Source organism: Halichoerus grypus, chromosome 3 (assembly GCF_964656455.1).
Source record: "Halichoerus grypus chromosome 3, mHalGry1.hap1.1, whole genome shotgun sequence".
Lineage (NCBI taxonomy): Eukaryota > Metazoa > Chordata > Mammalia > Carnivora > Phocidae > Halichoerus > Halichoerus grypus.
Window position 1 is genome coordinate 176,857,236 of NC_135714.1, and position 27,507 is coordinate 176,884,742.

The 27,507-nt window shown below is 37.2% G+C and overlaps 1 protein-coding gene across 6 annotated transcripts in view; it reads left to right on the top strand.

Moving 5' to 3' along the window:
* LOC144381418 (uncharacterized) overlaps positions 1-27,507 on the top strand; it is a 209,056-nt gene that overhangs the window by 78,243 nt on the left and 103,306 nt on the right. For 2 of the 6 annotated variants that reach the window (XR_013446636.1, XM_078069626.1), the window contains one exon: positions 10,665-10,828. The exons of 3 other annotated variants lie outside the window; for them this stretch is intronic. Coding sequence is in view for 2 of the 3 variants with exons in the window: in XM_078069626.1 (XP_077925752.1) it covers positions 10,665-10,690 (26 nt within the window). In the remaining variant the exon portion in view is untranslated. Of the gene's footprint in view, positions 1-4,085; positions 5,422-10,664; positions 10,829-27,507 lie in introns of those variants that run through there. One more of the 6 variants, XM_078069624.1, reaches the window with a different exon arrangement.

A 27,507-nucleotide genomic window follows, 5' to 3' on the forward strand; every position in this document is an offset into this window, starting at 1 on the left:
AACCTTCCCCTCACCCTTTTCCCTTGAAAAAGGCATAAACCCTTATGTAAGAGGTGTTCTTCCTATGTTCAGAGGAGAGAAGTACCCTTACCTTTGAAGACAAAGAGACATGGAGAAGAATCTGAATAAACAATTCTCATGGTTTCCCTGAGATTAGGACACTTAATTTATACTCTTTGACCTATCATATTTCTCCAGGATGGTCCCCTCTTCATCAAACCTTGCATAAAAATCATCAGGCTTAACCATTTCTTCAGGTCTTCATTTTCTTACAAAGGCTCCTTTGTCATGGAAAACTTATGCTAAATAAATTTGTATGCTTTTCTCCTGTTCATCTGTCTTTGCCAGTTTAATTTTCAGATCCAACCCTAGAGGGTTGAGAAAAACTTTTTTCCTTTCCTACAGTAACAAATTATTCCCAGCAATCATGAAAGAACAATGATATTTCTAGGCAAACTCTAGAAAGATGAGCTTCCTTCTAGCTTGTCAATTTTTAGATTGACGTTCTGTGGACTTAGAGGGGCATATCATAAAGCCAACTTCCAACACAGAATGTCTTTTTTTTCAATAAATGTGGCAAAAAGTACTGCTAGAGCAGCTCATTCATGGATCATGGGAATGTTGTCACTGGGCTGGAGAAATTGTGAGAAGCTACTTGAGGGAAAGAAAAGGAGCACAGATAAAGGATTCCAGCACTTCTGGTCTGATCTCAGGCAGGGAAAAAATGGTCTAAAGGAGTTGTGAAACATTAATGTAAAGTACCACTTTTCCTAAAGAGAAGATAAAACTTTCCTGGATCTTTTTAAATGATATTATTCCATTGCTTGATAAATGATCTCTTCTTTTGCATGAAGACATGGCAAGAAGATTAAACTAACTATAAAATATTTACTTCCATATAGCAACTAGCTAACCATGGAATGAAGTTTAACTCAGCTTGAAATAGATAGTATAAAATAAAGCAATTTGCTCTCTTGGAATTATGTTGCTTGGACCACCTTAAAATTATACTGCTAAAGCAGGACAGCTAAAAAAGATCAGTGAAATCATCAAACCCCCATTTTATCTTGTTACATCAGTGTCTTTTATGTCTAAACCTATCATAACAGCTCCTGGAATAAAGAAAGATGTGGGTTTTCTTTTTCCATCTAGGGAGGAGCTATGTAGTAAGCAACGAAACAACCAAATGGGAAAAGGTATGCGAAAAACTGAAAACAGAGTCTGGCAAGAACATATGCTGCCCAGATGGAAAATCAGGAGACAATAATTCCCAGTGTAGAACCCCATGATTTTCATTGCTTATTCTTGCTTTTATGTCTTCACTCAACAAACGGTCATTGAGCACCTAGTCTATCCAAATGATTATGCTAGATGTTCTGTGAGATTGGATTTAAACTACAGCAGATTTTCTTTCTAATCCTGGCTTCTGAAATATTTATATATATTTGCAAGGTTTTAGCTCTATTGCAGTTAAAGGCTCCCTCCATTTCCCCACCTCCTACCCTCCACAAACATCTCTAAGATTTTTTATAATTAGCTGCAAATGGCAGTGAATATGGTACATCCAGGGACATCTATAATGACTAACCTTCACAGGCATATAAAATATTCAGTGGTTTGGTATTATTTCTCCTAGCTATATTAATCTAAGTTTGGAGTGAGAAAGGAAGCAGAGAAGATGAAGCTGGACCTTTTAACTGAGAAGTATGTCTTTCTCATAGAGATAAAAGCCCTCCAGCTCATAATTTTTTGTGGGTGTGACATCAATGATCTTCTTTACCATTTGGGGTACAAGTAAGGTCACTTTTATTTTTTCCAATTAATTACTTAAACACCACCTCTTGTTACTACTAAGAGAATATTCAGTGCCTGCTTCTTAATGACTACTACTATCGCCAAATAATACAAGAACCTTGCTGGATTTCCTCAGAGTACAGTATAGTATTCCTGACTCTGTCAGTTAGCCAGAGAGGGGGAGCACCGATTTCCTGGACCATGCTAATTAAAGAAGCTTTCTTGAGGGGTGACATCATCTACCTCCAGACAATTTACCATCTCCTTCATGGGTTGGCAAACTATGGGTTGTTGGCCAAATCCAGCCTGGGGCCTCTTTTTATAGGACTCCTGAGCAAAGAATATTTTCTTTTTGCATTTTAAAGATAAGGTGGTAAACAAAAGTAAAACAAAAACAATGAAAAATATGTAACAGAGTACTTGTCTAAAATATTTGCTATCTTATCCTTTACATAAAAAATTTGTTAACCACTGACCTATATTAACATGACCTTACTATTCCATTGTCACCATTAGCCTACCTTTACTATTCCAGGACTTTTGCCCAGGAAGCTTTATTATTCATTACAAGAAGTTCCAGAAAGACTTATCATCTTGTTAATAAAAAGCATTGAAAGGAAGTTTACATCTCAAGACTCTTGAACTCCTTGCCTCAAAATCTTCCTTTGGCTGTGTCCACAAATCCTAAACTATTATATTATGATCCTCATCCAGTACAAATTAATACCCCCTCCTCTATTGAAAGACCTGCCTTAAACCAGACCTCAAAATTAGATCAGAATTTATCCTTCCACCCCCAAGATGCTATCAGACTCTGTTGAGGTAGGGATGGTTTTTAATGTGATGAACAGTAAACTCACCTTTGTCTTGCCAATATAATTTTCAGGGGATATCTGGGGAATGTTAAAGAAAAATAAATATTCTGACACTTGTTAAAATGGTAAGGAAGACTTTATTCAGGACTACTGCAATAGGAATGAAGACTATGACAATAGGGTAGAGAGATCAGGCTAACCTCTGAATACAACAAAGAGGGCTGGGAATTTATAGCCAATGAGCAGAGTAAGGGGGTCAGTGGATGGAGAATGGCCACGAGAAAACATCAGGTTGTTGGGGTGCACGTTCCTGCTAAACCAACAACACGATTCTTGCTGCAGGGAGGCCTGGGTGATCAGGTATCAAGGAGGGGTGAGGAATTTGATCAGATACCAAAAGTGAACCAGTATTAAGGGTGGGGATTTTCCCTAAACTGACTTAGCAGAATTCTTGCTAAGACTAGGAGATGCAGGTCCACAAGGACGGGAGCCAAGGTTGAAGCATAATTGAGCAGAGGGCTCAGAGGAGCTGAACTAAGGTTTAGTGGAAGAGAGAGTCTTTGTGAGGAACCAGCATTCTCTAGCCACTCTCTACACAACTATTCTGCTTTATTTCTCTCATTGTGGGTATCCTAACTTAAACTATCTCATTTCTTTAGTTGTTTACTTTATGCCTCTGGTACTAGAATGTAAGCTCTCTAAAAGCAGAGATCATGTCTGCCTTGTTTGCTGCTGTATCCCCAGTGCCTAGATGAGATCTCATTACACTGTAGATACTCAATAGATATTTATTAAATGAATATTTGAATTGCCTTGAACAAGGCCCTAAGAGGTCACTAATGAAAATAAGTCTCACCCAGTTCTAAGCATTCTTGCCCACTGCTGCATTGCTTTCCATTGGTCCAGATCCCTGTATGTCTTCAGTGAAGGTGCACACTTAAGTTTGCTAGGTGGTAACCATTTTTACTACCTAATCACATTCTCAGGTATTGCTCTTGTAAGGGAGGAAAAAAAAAATTTCCTTCTGCCCTTCTAAATTCTTGGCTGGGGCCCCTCTAACCAGAGACAGATTAAAAAAGCATGTACACCTCACCTTGAGTACAATCTTTCAGTTCCCATGAGAAGCCTGGGTTATCAGGCCACTTTCCTATTTTTGTCCTCTAAGTTCTCCTTTGGCATTCTTGCTGGTCTTTTCCTGCCAGCAGATCTCAATAAACATCTTAGCAGATAGAACAGGTCTCCTTACAGTATTAAATCTTAAAAGGGAATAGGTCAGGGTCTCTACCTTTTCCCTCCAGAATGGTCTTTAGCAAATTTATCCGGTGACTAGTTTTGTATATCAAAGTATATTTTAAAAAGAAGGCTTCCAGGTCAAGAAATGTCCTCTTGCCCATCTTTCAGGGCAGGGATTACTAAAGGAAGGTCTCTGAAAAAAGACTTTCTCTAAGGTGAATTTCTGTGTTCCTCTAAACAAAGATGGTGGACCCTGTGATATGTGGCCCTCCTAGACCTCCTTCAGGAGTGAAGAACTTATTACCACAGCTGCTGGGATTGCTGCAGGTCACAGTCCTTAGGAGTCAGCTCCCTTTGGGGCTTGCCACTGCTGAAGAGAGCCAGACTTACACCCCTTCCTCTGGGGACTGTCCACACTAATGACTGATCCATGTGGGAGGGGAAAGGACTGGCCTCACACCAGCTTGGATACCACGGAAGCTTCAGAATTCTCTGTAGAGTTGGCTGCCACTTCCTTCAAGATAACATTACAATTCAACTTCTCCCTTTGACCAATCCCATTTCCTACATTTTCCTCCCATGGTGGTCATTCCTAAAAGTCCTCCCAAATAAACATTTTGCATGGGAACACAACATGAAACAGCCTAGTAATCGCTGCTATTTGGACTGTTGAAAAACCCACCCCATTATAATGGGAAATAATGTGACAATTTACTTAGTTTATTTATAATTTGAGAATAAAGATACTCAAGTTTCAATAGCAGGGCTAAACAATGTCTTAGGTTTTGTTGGGATAGAATAAAATTCAAAAGAGAGGTGAAAAGATGGAAGTGAGAGATAGTTCAAATGACTAGACAGTATATGAAATTAAGATTGAAATGTATCAGGAGAAGAGGCAGATAGCTTGCCCCAGATTTTGTATGAAGGGCTGACTGGTGATCCAAATAGTAGTTCACATTTACATTTTGTTTTACAATGTCGAAATAATTTACATATACATTGACTTATTTTGACATCTCAGTAGATCTAGGGAGGAGGAGGTAAAAAAAAATTTGTAAGAATCTTGAAAGTCCTGGAATATACCCTTTCTCTTAAATGTAAGAATGTGCATTAGACCCTCAGTTTGTTTCCTATGATTAACAGGGGAGGAGGGTGGAGGGATGGGGTAACTGGATGATGGACATTAAGGAGGGCATGTGATGTAATGAGCACTGGGTTTTATATAAGACTGATGAATCAAAAAATAAAATAAAATCTACCCTTCCATAAAAATTCCTTCTCACTGTAGATAGTAGTGCTCTGTTCCATCTCTGAGCTTAAACACTACCTACTGCTTATTACATAGAACACTATATATGGTGCTTCATTCACCCAATGGTTTGTCAGGGCAAATCATGTGTTGAACAATACTGTGCCTTGCTAGATTGCAAAATTCTGAAAGGATTTGTGTCAAATCCTCTTTTGGAGTGCCTAATCTATGTTATATGGAAGTGTCGAATCACTATATTGTACACCTGAAACTAATATTATACTGTATGTTAACTAACTGGAATTTAAATAAAAACTTTAAAAAAAAGAATGTGCATGAGATATCTCATTTTTAGGGGTTCAGTTTTAGGGGAATACAGCAAAATATTATTTGTAAAATATTTAGCACAGCACTTAAATATAGCTACCTGATGGATGTTAGTGATCATCACCACCATCATCATCATCATCCCGCCAGCCCCTTTATAACATCCTTCCCGAAGAGAGAGGGTACAACGTTGTAGCTCACTACTGATTTTCATATCTTACCAATACTGGAATTATGACTCCAGGAAGGTAAAAACTATACTCAAGACACATGGGATGGTAAGTGTCATAGACAAGACTAAAATTCATCTCTCCCAAGTCCCTGTCCACACCCTGTTCCAAGAACTTTCAAAATGTCTTGGAATGATGCATTCAACCTCAGAGAACCTGGCTCCTTCCAATTGGTAGATATTAAACTGAGAAATTGTGAGAAGTGGTATGATCTCAGTGAGAATGTAAGACAAAATCTGTAAGAAGTATCATTCCCTCGATATTCAATCCAATCTTTTCTAAAGCAAAGTAAAAATAAATACCAGGCTTTACACATTCAGTAGGGCTATGGTGGACTTGGGCTGTGAAGCTATAGGATGGTTAGGTCTGTAGTGGAAACATTAATAAGGTTCTTAATGTGAATTGCTACACATTATTGACTCCATACCCTCAACCCCTCCCTGTCCACACCCCTGTGTAAACCCTCTCCCTCTCCCCACTCTTCTCCCTCTTCTCTCCATTCTCATAAAACAAAAATAATATATTGTATTGGTTTCCTTAATGCCCTGGAGATGCTGTTCAGTTGGTTCCTTTTGTTTATTTATCTATTTACTTTTTGGTTTTTAAAATGGAGGTTAATTGAGGAGATTTACACAGGCTTGTGAGGAGCTTAGGGTATTGGCAAGCTATTAGCTTCTGAGATCCTTTACTCCTGACACAGACTCACTGCTTTCATACCACCATATCTGGAGCGAAGTAGTGTCCACAAAAAGTCTCTCTTATGAGACTTAAAATAACTATCTTCTATTTCAACACTGCTTAAGAAAGTCAAACTTGCCATTTGGCATGTCCTTGCTGTTTTATTAGTCCTTTCATTTCCTAAATTTTTATTTTCATTTTAATAGACAAAAACTTCCAAGTTTCCACATCTAAGTAGAGGCAACTAAGGGCAAAGTTGAGGAGCCATTGAGCAATTCTGTAATTTCCTGTTAAGAAACAAAAACAATAACAACAAATATCTGGCATTCTCTGTTCTCTGAGTGAGAACAGTGATCAAGGCTGAGGTGCTGCAAGATTTTCAACTATGGTCCTGCTTAGTGCTTGCAAAGAATGCCAGCCTGAGTAAAACTGTGGCATATCTGGAACCCACATTTCTCTTCTCATTTTGTAGAAATGGACATCACAGTAAGTAGGGTTGGAGGAATGAATATATAAAGTCCTTACCCAGGTGTAGTATTAAGGGAGAATCATTGAATGTTTGATTCTAAAATGTGGATGACACTTGAAAAGCAGTATGCTCATTTCCTTTCTCCTTATTTAGCACTTCTGGAAGATTGGACACAACATATGGGGAAGTTTTACTTATTCTTGGTGAAATAAATGGTTTGTCCATGGTCCCTCCATGTGAATAGTGAAAATTAGTAGTTGGAACCAGAGGGGACATCACGAGATGGATCTATGTGATGATCTGCAGCATTTCTGAATAATCTATTTTTTTCTTGATGACACCAATTTCTCTTGCATGTTCGTACCTCCCCCTCCCCATGACACCAAATTCTAAGATCCTGAGAGGTCTCTTGGTAATTATCTCACAAACAGGTCTTAAATTTTAAAGTTTTTCACAAAACAACAATAACAACAACAAAGGTCAAATAGGTATGTTCAAATTTTATAGAAAATTAAATATTTATTCCCTGAGGCCAAAGAACTTTATGTAGTGTTTGTGCCAAGAATCAATTTTTGAGACAAATTGTAAGAACCTCCAAGGCAAGCTTCTAAAATGGAAATGTTGAAAATGTCCCTGTAAAGAAATTACCACAGGAAATGGGAGCCAGTCGGGGAAAGCACTTTTCCTTCTCTCCGATCTTTGCTCAAAACTGGAATTGCCCCTTTGCCAACACTAACAGGGGCAGTTTTTGAAACTTTGGTTGAAAAGAAAGCCTACGTTTGACATAAACAATCTGTCAAGATCAAGGACAGGGAAGCATAGTGATTTCATTTATTATCTTTAATTTTTGTTTGTGGGCATTTAAAAAAAAACTTTAAATAAATTTAAGTATATGGAGAAGTTGAAAGGTTGTAAGGTGAACACCCACACACTCTCTATCTAGATTTTACAATTAACTTTTTGCTCCACTTATTTTATCTAATGCTACCCACCAACCCATCCCTTTAACTGTCCTATTTTGTTGAAGCATTTCATATAAAATTATAGAATTGAGTGCTTTACGCCCCTATGCATGCTAGCATTTTTTTCATTAGTTTGCTTGTTTTTGTTTGTTTACAATTCTGCTTACAAGAAATCTCTGTAAAGAGCTAGTTATTGTGAGGTAGATCCACAAAACTGGTCTCTATGCCCAACTATTATGATGGGCCAATTATTGTCTTCTATTATGTTTTAATATTTGTATAATAATAATTTCAAATTATATCACATCATTTCACAAAACCCAACAATCATACCACACATATTAGAAAAGCGTGAACTCCTTTCAAGTAGTTTAGAATGGAATTAAATGAATAACTGAAGCTTTCTGTTCCTTCCCCAATTCCTAGTCCTATTCTTTAGGGATAAATTATTTCTGCTGTTTTTGTTTTCACTTCTACCCTTGATGAGCACCAGAAGTCTAAATCACTGGGTGTTATACGCAAACAGTGAATCATGGAACACTACATCAAAAACTAATGATGTAATGTATGGTGATTAACATAACAATAAAAAAATAAAAAAAAAAAACACCAGTGCTTCACGCACAATTTAAGTTTTTAGTTACAATTAGAATTTTGGAAAAGTTGTATCCACCACCAGAGCTTAATGGCTCTAGATACTAAAAGACTTTTCTGATCAGATCAGTGGTCATATTTACAAGTGCAAGTTTTATTATGGTATAATTGTATTAACATTTAGAAGATCTGTATAACTATCTGAGCCAATATTTTCTGAATGACTCATTTATACATTATATAATCATTCATGAATAAAAGAGCTATTCATATTGCAACATAGAGCAATAGATTTTCATGTGGTGATGAATGAAAAGTTCATTGGTATGCTTTTAGATTCCACACTGCAACTAAACTTTAAACAATGACTGATTTTGAGTTTTGGTGTAGTATCAAAGATGACTACAATGATCTAAAAAGGTTATTAAATTACCCCACCCTTCTTCAATTACATGTCTGTGTGAGGACAGCTTTCTTCATATAGAGCAACCAAGAAGCCAAGTCCTAACAAATTAAATGCAAAAGCAAATAGAAGAATCCAGTTGTCTATGAAGCCAAACAGAAGAGATTTGAAAAAATGTAAAATGTCATTCGTCATTAAATTTTTGTTTTGAAAATAGTTATTTTTACAAAATTACTCTAAATGTAAAATGTCATTCTTCATTAAATTTTTGTTTTGAAGATAGTTATTTTTTTTTACAAAATTACTCTGTGTTAATTTAATGGATTACTGATATTTTTTAAAAAATTTAAATTTTCTCATCAGTCTTAGTTTCTAATTTAATATAAATATAACTTAATAAAAGCTCTTTGCAATCTTCAGTAATTCTTTATATTGGTCCCACTGGCTGTCTTAAAATAAATGGTTCAAAATCTCCCATCCAATGACTCTTGTTTTCTACTATTTTCAGTAACCTTGTGGTTTTATTCCCTTTTAATACTTCTTAGCAATACACACACACACACACACACACACACACACACACACACACACACTTCTTAGCTATATTCCCTTTTAATACTTCTTAGCTATATAAATACTTCTTAGCTATATATAATCTTAGGTGTTACTGTTATTACCACCATGAGAATTATTGTTATTTCAGTAGAGTTTGGGGTACAACCAGTTTAACCACATGGCCACAAAAGTCTACCCCATTTTATATAAATCATAGTTCTAAAATATTACTTTTTATATCAAATATATAAATTGGGGTGCAATGTTTTTCCATTTTATGAACAAATTCATTGAAGTATATGAGATAAAGACATACATACATGGTTTAATATGTGTTCAGAGCTTGTTGTCAGTGTGAAAAATAGGATGATGTAGTAGAAAAAAAATTCAGGAGTCTTGTAAAGTTACTGCTTAGCTGTGTGTTTTGAGCTACAGACTTTATATTTTTGCAGCTCTCCTATTTAAGATGGATGTTATATCAAAGTTCCTGTAAGGTTCTTTTGATCTGCACTTTACTGTGGTATTTTATTTCATTTAGTAATTAATTTAAAAAAAGCATTCATCATCCATTACATTAAAAACTGAGGAGGTTTTAGGAGTGTTGAGGGACACAAAGATATGTCAAATATAATCATCACCCTCAAGAAGCTTGTAATTTATTTGGATATGAAGAGATTGTGACTAAAAATAAAAAGGTAACAGTAATGGGATTTTTTTCTTTCTTCCTTCCTCTTTTTATTCCTGTGGAAATAAACAAAGACTAACCAAATGAAGAAAGCAAAGCGTATTTATTCAGAGTTTGCTAGAGCACTTGAGTCAGCCATGTCACCAGCCTTGTAGCAAAGACTCAAAGGTAGGCAAGGGGTGGGACAGTTTTATAGTGGAAGGAAGGGAAGCGTCCAGTGGGCTGTAACTGGAGGCTGATGGCATGAGGAAGCTATAGGTGGGCTTACTAGAAGTGGGGCATCTTATGTAACTAACTATGGGTACATGTTTAGCTCTCTGTGGTCGGTGCGAAGGTGAAAGTAGAGACAAATTCACAGACAAACATTAATCAAATTCTGGCCATTTGGGATTGACTGATATAGAAGTTATTAGTTTACCTTGCTGGGTTGTTATTAGAGACAGTGGTTCTACTTTCCTACAAGTCCTGACTTGTAGTAGGTTGGTTCCTGGGCTATTAATTGGCAACAAAGAGGTTGGTGTCTGGTCAGGTTGCTGTAGATTGTGCATCAGAAATCTGTTTTTATAAAAGGTCTGGCCACTGTCTGTCTGTATATTCATTCTCTCTCTCACTCTCTTTTCTCTCCTTTCCTCTACTTCCCATTCCTCCTTCCTCCCTCCCTGTTTTTCAGTTTTTGTTTTTGTTTTTGGCTTGTGAGGAGAGAGAGAAAGAAGAAAGAACAGAGGAGAGAAGAGGAAGAGAACAATGGTGGGATACAGTGAGTCTGGGACTTCTGCGTTACCAAAGTGTCCTGTGGGGAGGTAAATAAAGGACATTTTTAAAATGAGAAAGCTGAATGCTTAATATGAAGTTATACGTATGCCACACTGTAAATACCACACGTGTCCCTCTCTCCCTTCCTCCCTCAAACTACAGTCCCCAGCTACCCTACATCCAGAAGACTACAGTAAAAATTGTACCTGTGAACACTCATGTGTGTGCATGTATATAGTTTTGTTTTGTCAAAAATGAGCAAGTTAATGAGAGTGCACACAGATACCTGGATAGGTAAATAATCTTAAATTAACATTATCTTCCCTGTGGGATAAGCACCAAACAAAGTTCACCGCTGACCATAAAGAAACAAAAAGACCAAAAAAAAAAAAAAAGACAAGACAAAATTGGATGATCTGAAAACCTCAGCACTGGCCATGGCAGTAGCTCAAATGAATAACCAGTTAACGATAGCAGATGACCTGGGCCTCACCTCCCCCATTCTCATTTCTAGCATGTTGTCCTTTTCAGAACTGCCCCTCTGAGTGATGAAAACACTCTCTGTGACATATGTGATTTTGCCCTTTAATACAGGCCTGACAAAGCTGTTAAAGTTCACACTCTCTTGGCTGTGATTTTCCCCATTTTATGGTTCTCAACCCTGTGTAACTCCACCCTCTTCAACATGCTTTCCCTTGCTCCCATCACAAGGGATCAATTTTAGATTTATGGCAAAAGGTAACAATCATTTTTATAAAAAACAAAACAACCCCCCCCCCCAATAACAGGGAAGGCTCAGAAAGTTTGATTTAGTATCCACACAAATTCAGTTAGAACTCTGGAAAAGAAAAAAATAAGAAAATTACTGAAACCCACTTGGATGCTTCTGAGCCATTGGAAACAGAGACTGTTCATTCTTATCATACCAGGATAACCATTCTCTTTTCATTGGGAAAGAGGAAGGTGATGATCCTCCAACATTTTAGAGTACAAAATTTATTAGATTTTTAAGCTATATGCCTCCCTCCTAAAATCTGTGTTTTATTCGTTAATTTGAATTTTAATTATTTTTTTTTACTTTTTTTTTTTTTTTTAAAGATTTTATTTATTTATTTGACAGAGAGAGACACAGCGACAGAGGGAACACAAGCAGGGGGAGTGGGGGAGGGAGAAGCAGGCTTCCCGCGGAGCAGGGAGCCCGATGCGGGGCTCGATCCCAGGACCCTGGGATCATGACCTGAGCCGAAGGCAGACACTTAACGACTGAGCCACCCAGGCGCCCCATTTTTTTTTTTTTTTTTACTTTTTAAAAAAATTTTATTTTATTATGTTATGTTAGTCACCATACAATACATCATTAGTTTTTGATGTGGTGATCCATGATTCATTGTTGTCGTATAACACCCAGTGCTCCATGCAGTACATGCCCTCCTTAATACCCATCACTGGGCTAACCAATCCCCCCCACCCCGCTCCCCTCTAAAACCCTGAGTTTGTTTCTCAGAGTCCATAGTCTCTCATGGTTCATCTCTCCCTCCAATTCCCCCCCATTCATTTTTCCCTTCCTTCTCCTAATGTTCTCCATGCTATTCCTTATGTTCCACAAATAAGTGAAACCATATGATAATTGACTTTCTCTGCTTGACTTATTTCACTTAGCATAATCTCCTCCAGTCCCATCCATGTTGATGTAAAAGTTGGGTATTCATCCTTTCTGATGGCTGAGTAATATTCCACTGTATATATGGACCACATCTTCTTTATCCATACATCTGTTGAAGGGCATCTCAGCTCTTTCCACAGTTTGGCTATTGTGGGCGGACATTGCTGCTATGAACATTGGGGTGCATATGGCCCTTCTTTTCACTACCTCTGTGTCTTTGGGGTAAATACCCAGGAGTGCAATTGCTGGGTCATAGGGTAGCTCCATTTGTAAATTTTTGAGGAACCTCCACACTGTTTTCCAAAGTGGCTGTGCCAACTTGCATTCCCACCAACAGTGTAAGAGGGTTCCCCTTTCTCCACAACCTCTCCAACATTTGTTGTTTCTCTCCCTGTCCATTTTTGCCATTCTAACTGGTATAAGGTGGTATCTCAATGTGGTTTTAATTTGAATTTCCCTATGGCTAATGATGATGAACATTTTTTCACGTGTCTGTTAGCCATTTGTATGTCTTCTTCAGAGAAGTGTCTGTTCATGTCTTCTGCCCATTTATTGACTTGATTACTTGTGTTTTGGGTGTTGAGTTTGAGAAGTTCTTTATAGATCTTGGATACCAGCCCTTTATCTGTAGTGTCATTTGCAAATATCTTCTCCCATTCTCTGGGTTGCCTCTTTGTTTTGTTGACTGTTTCCTTTGCTGTGCAGAAGCTTTTTATCTTGATGAAGTCCCCAAAGTTCATTTTCCTTTTGTTTCACTAGCTTTTGGAGATGTACCTTGAAAGAAGTTGCTGTGGCCGATGTCAAAGAGGTTATTGTCCATGTTCTCCTCTAGGATTTTGATGGATTCCTGTCTCACATTGAGGTCTTTCATCCATTTTGAGTTTATCTTTGTGTATGGTGTTAGAGAATGGTCGAGTTTCATTCTTCTGCATGTGGCTGTCCAATTTTTCCAGCACCATTTATTGAAGAGACTGTCTTTTTTCCATTGCATATTTTTTCCTGCTTTGTCGAAGATTATTTGACCATAGAGTTGAGGGTCCATTTCTGGGCTCCCTATTCTGTTCCATTGGTCTATATGTCTGTTTTTGTGCCAGTACCATGCTGTCTTGGTGATCACTGCTTTGTAATATAGCTTGAAATCAGACAACGTGATGCCCACAGCTTTTTCTTTTTCAACATTTCCTTGGCGATTCGGGGTCTTTTCTGATTCCATACAAATTTTAGGATTGTTTGTTCCAGCACTTTGAAAAATGTCATTGGAATTTTGATCGGGATGGCATTGAAGGTATAGATTGCTCTGGGTAGCATAGACATTTTAACAATGTTTATTCTTCTGATCCATGAGCATGGAATGTTTTTCCATCTTTTTGTGTCTTGTTCAATTTTTTTCATGAGTGTTCTGTAGTTCCTAGAGTATAGATCCTTTACCTCTTTGGTTAGGTTTATTCTGAGGTATCTTATGGTTTTTGTGCTACTGTAAATGGAATTGTTTCTCTAATTTCTCTTTCTACAGTTGCCTTTTTGGTGTATAAGAAAGCAACTGATTTCTGTGCATTGATTTTGTATCCTGCCACATTACTGAATTGCTGTATGAGTTCTAGTAATTTGGGGGTGGAGTCTTTTGGGTTTTCCACATAAAGTATCATGTCATCCACGAAAAGAGAGAGTTTGACTTCTTCTTTGCCAATTTGAATACCTTTTATTTCTTTTTGTTGTCTGACTGCTATTGATTATTCCCTGCATATTCTCAGACCATAATGCTTTAAAACTGGAACTTAATCAAAAGAAAAACTTGGAAGAAATTCAAACATTTGGAAGCTAAAGACCACTCTGCTCAAGAATGTTTGGGTCAACCAGGAAATCAAAAAAGAACTTAAACAATTCATGGAAACCAATGAGAACAAAAACACATCGGTCTAAAACCTATGGGATACTACAAAGGCAGTCCTAAGGGGGAAATATATAGCCATCAAACCTCACTCAAAAAAATAGAAAAATCCTAAATTCACCAGCTAACTCTACACCTTAAAGAACTAGAGAAAAAGCAACTAACAATGCCTAAGCCATGCATTAGAAGAGAAATAATTAAGATTAGAGCAGAGATCAATGAATTAGAAACCAGAAACACAGTAGATCAGATCAACAAAACTAGAAGCTGGTTCTTTGAAAGAATTCATAAGATCGATAAACCATTGGCCAGACTTATCCAAAAGAGAAAGGACCCAAATTAATAAAATTATGAATGAAAGGGGAGAGATCACGACTCACACCAAGGAAATAGAAACAATTATTAGAAATTATTATCAACAACTATATGCCAATAAATTGAGCAATCTGGATGAAATGGAGGCCTTCCTGGAAACCTATAAGCTGCCAAGACTGAAACAGGAAGACATTGACAACCTGAATAGGCCAATAACTAGTAACGAGATTGAGCAGTGATCAAAAACCTCCCAAAAAACAAGAGTCCAGGGCCTGATGGATTCCCTGGGAAATTCTACCAAACATTCAAAGAAGAAATAATACCTATTCTCCTGAAGCTGTTTCAAAAAATAGAAACAGAAGGAAAGCTTCCAGACTCATTCTATGAGGCCAGCATTACCTTAATCCCCAAACCAGGCAAAGACCCCATCAAAAAGGAGAATTTCAGACTGATATCCTTGAATTTTAATTCATTTTAAAGAACACTTTGTTGGAAGAGAGTATACCAGAGTAATGGCACTGGAGTCAGATAGCATGGTTCTAAATCCTGGCTCTATCACTTACCAGCTCTGTGATCTTTAATATGTCATTTAGGCACCACCTATCCTTCATTAACAAAATGGGATAATAATGGTGCCTGGCTCATAAGTGTTCTATAGAGTCAAATGAGATGATTTATAAAAAGTTCTTAGCCCATTGTCTCTCCAACATACCCCCCAAGGTCTCAATGTTAAAAGTAATAATGGGTAAAAACGGGAGAAATGGGAATCACTGCTTTAAGAAATATAGTGCTTAAGAAGCAAATGCTAGGAGAAAGATTCACTGCGTAGGTAATGTATTTCTTTCAAGTTTTCTGGTATTGATATTTTTTTAAACCACTTGTTCTTCAATGTCTTGCTCCTGCCAAAATTTAATTTGCTTAAACAAATAGATTCTGTTTTACACTTAGGGTATTATGGATATTATACATATTTTCTGTTTCCCTCTTGGGTTTCTTTATATTTTTAAAACATTTTTTGTGGCTGTGATACAGGCTTTAAGCTAAAGACTTATCATGAAGAATGAATGACTTTTAAAAATGTTCATTAATTAAAGTCATGTTCATCTTCCTCTGGTCATGTATAATTATTTGTCCACTTTGGTTGAGGACTCCCAAATTTATTAAAATCACTATTATGAGTGTGGATTGTCCTGTCAAGGGGCCATTCTTGGTCAGTATTATTTATTCAGTTAAGCATTTAGAAAGGCCCAGGAACTCAAACAACAAAGTAATTAAATGTTACAATAAAATGATTATCATGACTCCCCATACAACTGTTATCACTGGACCACCAGTTTTTATGTTAACAACTTCATACCAGTAGAACAAGTATCTGTCCTGTTCATTTTCCATATTCTCATAATCAAACTGTGACACATGGTAGGTGTGGGATATTGATTGAGATGAATTAAAATAAATTAACATAATTCCCTTTTTTAGAACAAGACCATTATTGAATATCAAACCTTTGAATAAAAGGAAACTATTCTCATTAGACTAAATAATAAGGTTTCTTGCCTGATTGTGGGATATTGTGTTTTGAATTAAAAAGTAGGTGGTTTGGGATATACATTATTCTAGAATATTAGAATATAAAAGCCCAAGGATTAAGGTAAAAAAAAACAAACCAAAACAAAATGATAATCAAATACAAATTTTTTTCAACTAGAAAAAATTTAAAAGCTTAAAAGATATTAATAAATGTTTCTCTATCAAAATGTAAGAAGCATGAGAAATAATAGAAAAAGTACTGTCTTCTGGTTTACTGTTCATATTTTCAACATGCTGTTATGCTTCCTAAATTTTCCTATTGATCCATTTACTCTTTCATACTACCGTCTATCTGTCCAACAACAACAAAATATGTACATAGGACTAAAGGTCAGTAGTAAATAGACTCTGTACAAGTTTCATGGAGCACCTGGTTTTTTGTGGAAGTGGAGAGGAGTTAGGAACTAATACCACTGTGTATGGGTAAAAATGAGGTAAGTGCTTGCAAGGAAAGGAATCCTGTCTAGCCTGGGGATCAGGAAAGCTTTTCTCAGGAAGTGGTGGCTGAGTAGACATCAGGGTGATTATGAATTTATTTGATAACCAAGAGAGGAGGGGCATGCTGACATAGGGAACTGCATGTTTCAAGTTCCCATCACAGAAGGGAACATGGTGCATTGGAGGAATTTCAGGAGGACCAGTGTGACAGGATTCCGGAGAATGAGGCTTCAGAGTTGGTCAGGAGCTTCATAGTCTCAGAAGGACATTTGTTTTCCTTGTCCTTAGTGCAATAGCAAAAAATAAAGGTCTTTGACAGGGATGGGATTGGGGAAACACAATCATATTTTCTATTTTGAGATAATCAACTTAGCTTCATTTCAGAAAATAAGTTCTAGATTTGGAGAACCTAGTAATAAGCTATTACAGGGTACCAGGTAAGAGAAGATGCAGCTTGGGTACTCTAGTGACCATGACAATGGAAAGAAGGGATGGTATTTGAAAGATACAAATAGCAAAAAGGTTTCAAATGCCACTCAATTAGAAATGTAGGTTGACCACGAGAGTCAATGTTGCCCCAAGCACTCTGATTTATACAACTGGATGGATGAGGATGCTATTCTTCTCAGATAAAGGCACTGAAGGAGAGCCAGATGTTTGCCCTTATACGTGGACAATGAATCATGAAATCAGTTTTGGTTGTTGTATTTAAAGCATAATTGAGTTATCCTGGTAGAGGTACTGGGTAGGCAGATTTATACATGGGTCTGGAGCTCAGAAGAGAGGCCTGGGCTGAAGGTCATGGACACGTTAATGCCACTTAAGAGCATGGGGTAGGATAAAATCCATAAGTGATATTATAAAGGAAGATGAGATTCTGAACTTTAAGAAACCAGATGCCATGTTGAGGAAGACAAATTTTCAAAGCAGGTTAGAAAGTGACCAAAGAGGCAGGAAGAAAACGAAGACAAGGAGTTCCAGAGGCCAATGGAAGAACATTTTAAGAAAGAGGCAGTGGAGAACTCTGTCAAATCCTACCGAGAAGCCAAGTAAAATGGCATTTATTGAGGATTACAATATTAGCTTTTTCGGTGTAGTGGTTCAGAAAGACTAGATTTTAGAGTTTTACCTGAGTAATAGATTGGGGATGGAGATTAAACGTTTGTCAGCAAAAAAGAGGATGAGGTTTGAAGGACTTGGGAGTCCAGGGAGAGTTTTTATTAATATGGGAGATACTTCAGCATATTTAAATATCAGAGGAAAGGTTTGAGTTGAGGAAGCAATTAAATATTTATAAAGAGAAGCTGTCAATATTCAGTTTTTAAGGGCACCTGGGTGGCTCAGATGGTTAAGCGTCTGCCTTCGGCTCAGGTCATGACCCCAGGGTCCTGGGATCGAGTCCCGCATCGGGCTCCCTGCTCCTTGGGAGCCTGCTTCTCCCTCTGCCTCTCTGTCTCTCATGAATAAATAAAAATAAAAAATCTTAAAAAAAATTCAGTTTTTAAGAAGTGGTGAACAAGTAGAATTCAATGAACAGGTGGATGAACTGTCCGGTCTTAGACAAGAGGAGGCATATTATCTATTTTATCAGAAAAAGTGGGAGGCAATTTGATATTTGTTATTGTAAAGATGAGAGCTTTTGTTGGTTTGCTTCTATTGTTCTGGAAAACTGGAAACAATGATCAACTCACAGTGAGGAGAAGAAGGGTTGTGTTGGAATTTTAAGGACAGTGAAGAAAGTGAAATACTTGTTTCAGAAGGTGGTAGAATGAGTCAACCAGAGACATACTGAGAGCTCATTTGAAGCTGGGAATTAGAAGTGTTCATGGAAATTGATTTGCCTTTTTGTACCGCATAGTGCTAGGCTACTAGGGAAAAGTTGTGGGTAAAGAAGACAGTAAAGTGTTTTGCAGGTTGACTCTGGGCTGAAAGGAGTGACCAAAAACAAAACAAAACAAAAACCACAAAATACAAAAACAGTGGAGAAAAAGCATGTTGCCAAAGCAGACCACAGAACCTTAGCTGGATGATAGGAGAAATTGGAAAATTGGAGGTTTGGGAGAACATGAGGGGTTTAACACACAACAAAACTAGATGAGCTGAAAGGTTTGCAGCAGGAATAAATGGGGGAAAAATACAACAACACAAAAAGAAATGAGGAGAAAGGAAAGTTGTAGCTATTAGGCTGATATTTTTGAATTTGTAATTTTAAAAAGAGTTCAGGTAGTGGCAGTTCTCAGCTATTTCTACGGGAGGAGGTAACCAAAGTGCGGTAGACAGAAACCTCACTGGAGATGAGACAACTGATAGACCAGGCAGCGTAATGATGTCGAAGTCACCCTGAATGGTTTTAGAACTTGGAATAGATGGATGGTTGCTGTCAATTAATAAAATATTCATTAATGGGCCTGAATGGCTGGTGGGCTGGCATACCTATGCAGAGGATAGGGTGGCATCATCTAAAAGCAGACACTGAACTACCAAGCTTTCAACATGGCAGGAAAGACAGGTGTATTAAAAATTGATCTCCAACAAATGTAACAAATGCTCCAGTAACGATCTAAAGCACAGAGGTTCTCATAACAGAACTGAAGATGCTAACTCTATTTGGGAAGTAGATCCAAAGAGGACCTCCAAAGGGACATGAACTTTTAGTCGCTAGTACTAATTTGAGCCACTGTTGTTAGCATATTATAATTCAAATACCAATTCCTAAACAATTCCTGGTCAACCATAGCTCCTGTATCAAGAAGACTTTATTATTGGGGCGCCTGGGTGGCTCAGTTGGTTAAGCGACTGCCTTCGGCTCAGGTCATGATCCTGGAGTCTCCAGGATCGAGTCCCGCATCAGGCTCCCTGCTCAGCGGGGAGTCTGCTTCTCCCTCTGACCCTCCTCCCTCTCATGCTCTCTGTCTCTCATTCTCTCTCAAATAAATAAATAAAAAAAATAAAAAAAAATCTTAAAAAAAAAAAAAAGAAGACTTTATTATCTCCAAACACAAGTCTCTTTTGCCCTAAACTGTGTCTCAAATAAACAATAGCCTTAATCAGATCACACCATTTCCAATTGTTTCCAAGTCTTCCAATTTCCATGGTCAGTGTTTCCGAAGCCATCAGGTAAGATGACAAATTCTCAGGAACTGCTTCGGGATCATCTGGGGGCATCGTCTGGGGCATGCCCTTCAGAGGAATGCCTTCTTCACAATTAGAGAGCTCTCATATGCAAGTTCTTTTCAATTCCTTGTCTTCATTGGACACACATGGTTAATGAAAAAATGCTTCATTTGCTGCATTATTCCTGCCATACTTATGGTTGCTGGCAAGTAATTTATTTAGTCACTGTGTTGTTTGAGTATTATAGTCTTCTTTACTCACTTTTAATGTGTAAAGTGCTTTAAAAACATTGCAACCATCAAAGGAAAAGATGCAGCACAGCGTCTCATTCTCCAGCATTGCCACAGGGCTCAATAATCTATAGATCATGTAATAATTTCATTTAGCAGCACAATAAAAGTCAAATTAGTTTCCATGAGACAGTTATGTATGATAATCTGGATCACTGTGGCCTCCTACTGACTGTATTAGCATTGTAATGTTATTTCTGCTTCTGGGATTCTGGTGGAATTTTTTCCTTCGGTTTATATTTATTGAATAATTATAGAGAAAACTGAGTTCTTCAAGTCTTGAAGAAATGGATTTATACAAAAAAAATTAATGTGCAGTGATAACGATCTTAACTTTCAATGTATCATTTCTTTCCGTTAAAGAAGTTACTTTAACTGTCGGGCTTTCAAAGTAGTTAAAATGTGCTTCACTGAGTTTGCAGCTGAAAAGTTAACAGTGAAAGCCTATGTCTTTCTATCTGTTAGGGCTAGTGCTTGCCAGAGGCTTTCAAAGCCATGTTGGAGTTCATATTATAATGACTAGGCTATTAAGAAACTTGTTTACCTCTGGGCAATTTATACAGTTGCTAAAGGCCAGAACTTTTCAATGCAAATGACAGTGGTCACTTCTGTGGAAATTGACAAGCTGTATATTTACATGAAAATGCAAAAGAAGAAATAAAATAACCAGAGGATTTTTTTAAAAAAATTAATTCTAGTATAGTTAACGTACAGTGTTCTATTAATCTCAGGTGTACAATAGAGTGATTCAACAATGCGATACATTACTCAGTGCTCATCACAGTAAATGTACTCTTAATATTACCTCATCAACTATCTCACCCATCCCCACCCCCACTCCCACCTCCCCTCTGGTAACCAGCAGTTTGTTCTCTATAGTTAAGAGTCTGTTTCTTGGTTTGTCTCTTTTTGTTGTGGTTGGTTGGTTGTTTTGTTTCTCAAACTCCACATGAGTGAAATCATGGTATTTGTCTTTCTCTGACTTTTTTCACTTAGCATTATATTCTCTAGATCCATCCATGTTGTTGCTAATGGCAAGGTTTCATTCTTTTTTATGGTTGAGTAATATTCTAATACATACACACACACACACACACACACACACACACACACACACACACCCCACATCTTCTTTATCCATTCATCTATTGATGAACACTTGGGCTGCTTTCACAATTTGGCTATTGTAAATAATACTGCAATAAATATAGGGATACTGATATCTCTTCAAATTAGTGTTTATATGTTTTCATATTCTTGGGTAAATAACCACTAGTACAATTACTGATTTACTAGATCGTAGGGTAATTCCATTTTTAATCTTTTGAGTAAACTCCATACTGTTTTTTACAGTGGCTGCACCAGCTTACATTCCCACCAACTGTGTTCAAGGGGTCCTTACCAAAGCAATTTTTAAAAAATTAACAAAATTGGAGTTCTTGTTCCACCCAACTTCAACACCTACTATAAAGCTAGAATAATCAAGACAGTTTGATTTTGGTAAAAAGGATAGATATGTAAATCAATAGAACGATAGTCCAGAAATAACCCAAATATATATGGTCAACATATGTCAACATACTTTTTGACAAATTGCACAAACAATTCAGTGGGAGAAAGCAAAGTCTTTTCAACAACTGGTGCTGGATCAATTGTATATCCACATGGAAAAAAATAACCATTATACCACATGATACACAGAGATTAATTTGAAATGGATCATAGACCTGACTGTAAAACCTAAAACTATAAAACCACTAGAAGAAAACATTGGAGAAACAATTTTTTGACCTTGTGTAGAACGTTTTCTTAAAACACAAAAACTAGGAAGCATAAAAGAAAAACTCAATAGGGATCAAAGTCAAAATTAAAAATGTTTGCTGTTTAAAAGACACCATTAAAAAAATCAAAAGACTGAGAGAAAATATTTGGCATACATATGTTACATATTACATTAAAAACCCTTTTAATTCAAGCAGACAAATAACCCAACTTTAAAAAAGTCAAACAGTTTGAACAGATACTAAGATACATAAGTGCCTAAACACATGAAAAGATGCTCAACATCTTTAGTCATCAAAAAAAAAAAAAAAAAAAAGGGACTTGAAACAAAGTGATATTCTACTACATACCTGTTAGACTAAAATGAAAAAGACTGAGAACATCAAGTGTTGACAGAGACAGGATACAATGGAACTCTTAAATATTGCTAGTGAGAAAGTAAAATGTTTACCCACCTTGAAAAATAGTTTGGTGGATTCTTTGAAAGTTACACATATACTTATCATATGATCAAGATATTCTACTCTCAAGTATTTACACAAGAGAAATGAGAGTGTTTGTTTACCAAACACTTATGCACAAATGCTTATAGCAGTTTTATTTTTACCCCAAAACTAAAATAGATAAACCAATTGAAGTATATCCATACAGTGGGATACTAATCAGCAATAAAAACAAATTTGGATATACAAAGAAAACAGAGGACTCTCAAAAATTATTATGTTGAGTAAAAATGAAAAAGAATAAAGGAGTACTTACTCTATTATTCAATTCATATAATATTTTTTAAAATGAAAACAGCTTCATAATGATAAAAAGGTCAGTGATGGCTAGGAGACAGAGGTAAGAAAGGGCTGAATTACAAAGTGGCATGAGGACATTTGGGGGAGCTCTAAAAATGTTATTTGTGGTGGTGATTTCATTGGTGTATCCATCTATTAAAACTCAATGTGTTGTACACTTTTTATTTTATTTTCATTATATCTCAATGAAATTGTAAAAAGGGAGGGGAAGAAGGGAAGAGGGAGGGAGGAGGGGTGGAGAGAGAGAGAGAGAAAGAGAGAGAGGGAAGAACTCAGTATAACTTAAAAATGTCTAAGAAAATTTCATTTAAATGAGCATAATGAGTAGGTACCAACTGGAATACATAAAGCAGGAACACTGCTATTATTAATTGCGAATGACTGGGCAAATTACTTTATCTGAGCCACACTTTTCTCAGCTAAAAACAGGGAACAAGAATGATTCCCCTCATAGTGCTGTTGTGAGAATACAAAACGGGATTTATGAAATGTGCTAAACATAAAATAGTGCTAAAAGAATTCTTTTTTTTTTTCTTTTGTTGATAATATGAAGCCAAGGCTTAGCCCTCCCTGAGAACTGACCTTTTAGTGACATAGGCTACAGAATGAACCGGAGTTGAAAGATTATGCAATTCATAGACACTTGATGGAATTCAAAAATAGCTCATATAAATCAAATCGGTAGGATTCCAGGGTTTTTCAAACTTTTGTTATCATCCCCCTAAGGATGCTTTGTAATTTGTTTCCAATCTTCTCCCCCACTTTTCTCCAGTAAGAGTTGCACACCATTCTGATATCTAGGATTTTTTCACCCCACACCGAAACTTTTTTTTTTACTTTTTAGGTAATATTGCCCCTCCCCACCCATTGAAAATGTATACCCTACACTAAGTTGAAGGGGCTACATTTTACATAATGATCAAATTGGCAAAATATACATGAACATTTGGTAGCAATATAATTTATTATCCAACAGAGGACCTCTTTTGAGAGAGAAAGGTGGTGCTCTTAATAATTATACAAGGATAAAGGGCACCTGGGTGGCTCAGTCGGTTAAACATCTGACTATTGATCTCAGCTCAGGTCTTGATATCAGGGTTGTGAGTTCAAGCCCTGTGTTGGGCTCCACCCTGGGTGTGGAGCCTACTTTAAAAAATAATAATTATATAAAGATATGAGATAATAGAAAAAAAATATATACACTGGTCTGTGCCCCTGGCATAGGAACACACTTGTGTTCCTGGCACAGAGCTCCTAAAACCCTTATGATTTCCTAAGTGAAAAGAGCACTAAGAACGTCTTTCATTCTATTGACGCCACTCTGGGTGGGTTCCTGGATGGCTCCAGGTTGGGGGCTGATCACCAGAAAGATCAAGCCATGATTAGAAGGTTGGAATTTTTAGCCCTACCCTTCATCTACCAGACAGGTGAGAGGGGCTGAAAATGGAGTTAATAATTAATCACGTCGACGTGTGGAAGCCTCCATAAATCCCAATAGTAGGGGGGTTCAACAAGCTTCCAGACTGGGAAACACATCCACACTGGGAGGGTGGTGCACCCCATCTCTACAGGGACAGAAGCTCCTGGGCTCGAGATACTCCCAGACCCCACCCTATGTATTGCTTCATCTGGATGTTCATTTGTATCCTTTATCACAGCCTTTAATAAACTGTTAAACATAAGCAAATGTTGCCCTGAGTTCTGTGAGTCATTCTAGCAAATTAAATTGAACCCAAGGAGGGTGTCATTGGAACCTTCAATTATAGCCAAATTGAACAGAAGTTGTGGGTAACAAGGGACCTACTACTTTTGATTGGCATCTGAAGTGGGGGGGGGGGTGTGGGTCTATTTAGTGAGATTGAGCCCTTAAGCTGTGGAATCTGACAGGATCTCCAGGTAGACAGTGTCAGAATTGAGTGAAATTGTAGGACACCAAGTTGGTATCATAGAGAATGGCTCCATGTGGGGAGCCACACATTTGGTGACCAGAAAGGTCAGAAGTGTTCTGTGTGACCAGTAAAAGAGACACAGGATAGAAGAAACAGTAAGGAAGAACTGGGTTCTTTCGTACATGGGAAGGAAAAAAAAACAAAACAAACAAACAGAAACAGAGTTTCTACTTTACAAGAGGCATGGGGTATACACTCAGACTATCTCAGGCAAGCTAGGACTTGTGATCACTCTATATAAATATTTAAAGCATATATCTGATAACTATTGGCATATATGTATCTCTTATCCTAGGTAGGTATCTTGTATTTGTAATCTGGAAACTGAAACAGTTTTCAATGGAAGCCTGAGTAATTGGTGGAATTTTGCATTAAGTGTTTCTAGATCTCAACCTCACTGTGTGGTCTGGCCAGAACTTTAAAATCCTCCTTGCAAAAGCATTTTTGACTTGTGTTAACCAACAATTACATGCATCTGAAGTTGGATTCCTATGCTATACCATCGGGCCAATATTTGGAGTAATATACAGTGGCATTAAATCATCTACTTACTTTAAAATTGATAATTAAGGAGAAATAATTAAATATCTATACTGTATTTTCATCAGGAGCTATGTTTTAGGGAACTAAGTGAACCACAACTGTTGAAGAAAAATTCTACTTAGAAAAAAAAAAAAAAGGATGGTTACTCATGCAGAAAGCATGGTAGAACCCCATGCTCCCCTCACCACAGCTAATATTATCAAAGCGGCACATTACCAGTTTCTCAATTTAGTTCATGCAATCCCTCCTGCCAAAAACCTTCCTCCCTCTTCTCCATTTATGTCATCAAATTCTTTAAAGTTCAGTTTGCTCTCTGGCCCTGGAATGGGGTTTCCAGCAGGCAGCACCCTAAATGACCCTTGCTACTGAAACCCTTTAGCAATTACTTTGTGTTTGCCCTCCACTCCCACAGACTAATCAGTTTCTACAGTGTGGAGATTTTATCTGTTACAGACATGCATCTGCCTCTTTGGTGATTTGCACATTCTGTGTATAAAAATATTTTGTTGACAAAAGTGAATTCATACACCAAAAAAAAAAAAAATGGTAAAAATAGAAAATAATTTTTCAACCATCCATAGAATTTTTGATTTGGTAAAGACTTACTATTTGGCATTAAATCCATTAGGTGAAGTTTTGATGGGGAGCTGTGTGATTGAATGGGGGGCAAAATAACACCGAACTGATTACTCTCTTGTCACAAGGCGAAAAATAGGAGTAATAGAGGGATACGTCAGTCATATATCTAATCCAGTGGTGAAAATTAACATTGCTAATGATGAGACATTACTTTGTGTCTTCTGATAGGATGCAACATGTGGTATACAATATCACTTCTAACATATGCTAATTATAAATGCTTAATTTTAACTCAAGACTTTAGAGATAATTTCCAAAGCATTGCAAATTCAGAAAGTGGAGAAGTGCAAAAAAAAAGTCCCTATGAAGAAATAGACAAGTCCAGAAAGTATGATATTCCTCAGGAAAGAGTAGGGTTTTGTTTATTTTTTTAAATGTCTCTGCCATTAAAAGCAAAATAAAAAACACTCTTCTAGAACAAGAGAAAAATGTCTGAATGTACAACCATATGTGATGTTTGGTCCTGGATTGATTCTGGTTTGGACATCTAACTAGAAGGACTTTTTTTGAAACAACTGAAGGAATTTCAACATGGGCAGGATAGAGAGGATATTAAGGGATTACTAAATTGTGTTTACTGTGACCATGCTGTTGAAACTATATGGGAAATGTTCTTTTTTTTTTTAAAGATTTCTATTAAAATGCTTAAAAAAACACTTTGAGAGAGAGAGAGAGAGAGAGAGAGAGAGAGAGAACGAACCCAGGAACAGGAATAGCAGCAGGGGTAGGGGCAGAGGGAGATAAGCAGACTCCCCACTGAGTGCAGAGCCCTACATGAGGCTCAATCCCAGGACCCTGAGATCATGACCTGAGCTGAAATCAAAAGTCTATGCTCAACCGACTGAGCCACCAAGGCACCCCTGTACTAAAGTTTTTTTGAAAAGAATTCTGGGTATTATCCACTATGAACATCTGGGTATTATGTACTATGAACACCTAAGAGAACAGAGCATTCTCTATTGTGCTTTTATATGGGAGCAACAATACTGTGTTCCTCTTCAGAGATAGAGAGGCTATAAGATACTTCCTAAAGCAAATTCAGAGGAGTTTAAATAAGTAAGTCAGCACACCACACACTATCATGTTCCAAGCTGTACATTCTGCTCTGTCCTTAGGGCCCAGGTTCATCGGCTGTCCCTTAGTTCCATGTACTTTCTTAACCCCCACAAAGTTGACCTCCAAGTATGAATATTACAATGGAAAATCCATCATTCTGCCTGCATTTTCAGAGTACTTGGCCATAATTCTCAATTTTCTACATATGTTCCTTCATATCCAGCTGTCCATCTGTCCATCTAATTTGAGGGTCAGGCCTAACCATGTGTACCTTACGTGACAAATAAAAAACCAAAAGCTCTCTTTGTAAGGTTAGGCAGCTTGTTTCATAATGTGTCCAAAGCACTGGAGCTTCATACTTTTTATTAAGTCATTTGGATAATACATTAAGCCATCTTCAAATTACCCTACTTTTTCAAGATCAACACTACTTACATCGATCCTGGTATGGCTAGAGAGATTGATCACTGGGAGAGAATTCCACATTAGAAAAGATAATCCATCTTCCAGAGTTTTGGGATTGACTACTACAGACTCCCACTCATCTGAAACATAGTTCTCCATTCCTAAGTATCAGGCCATTCACTGGGACTGCACAGCTATTACCTGGGAGCTCCTGCCAGGCCAGATTGCTCATCTCCATGCTTCAGTACATCTTTAAAGCACCTTTGCATCCTTCTTACTTGCAGC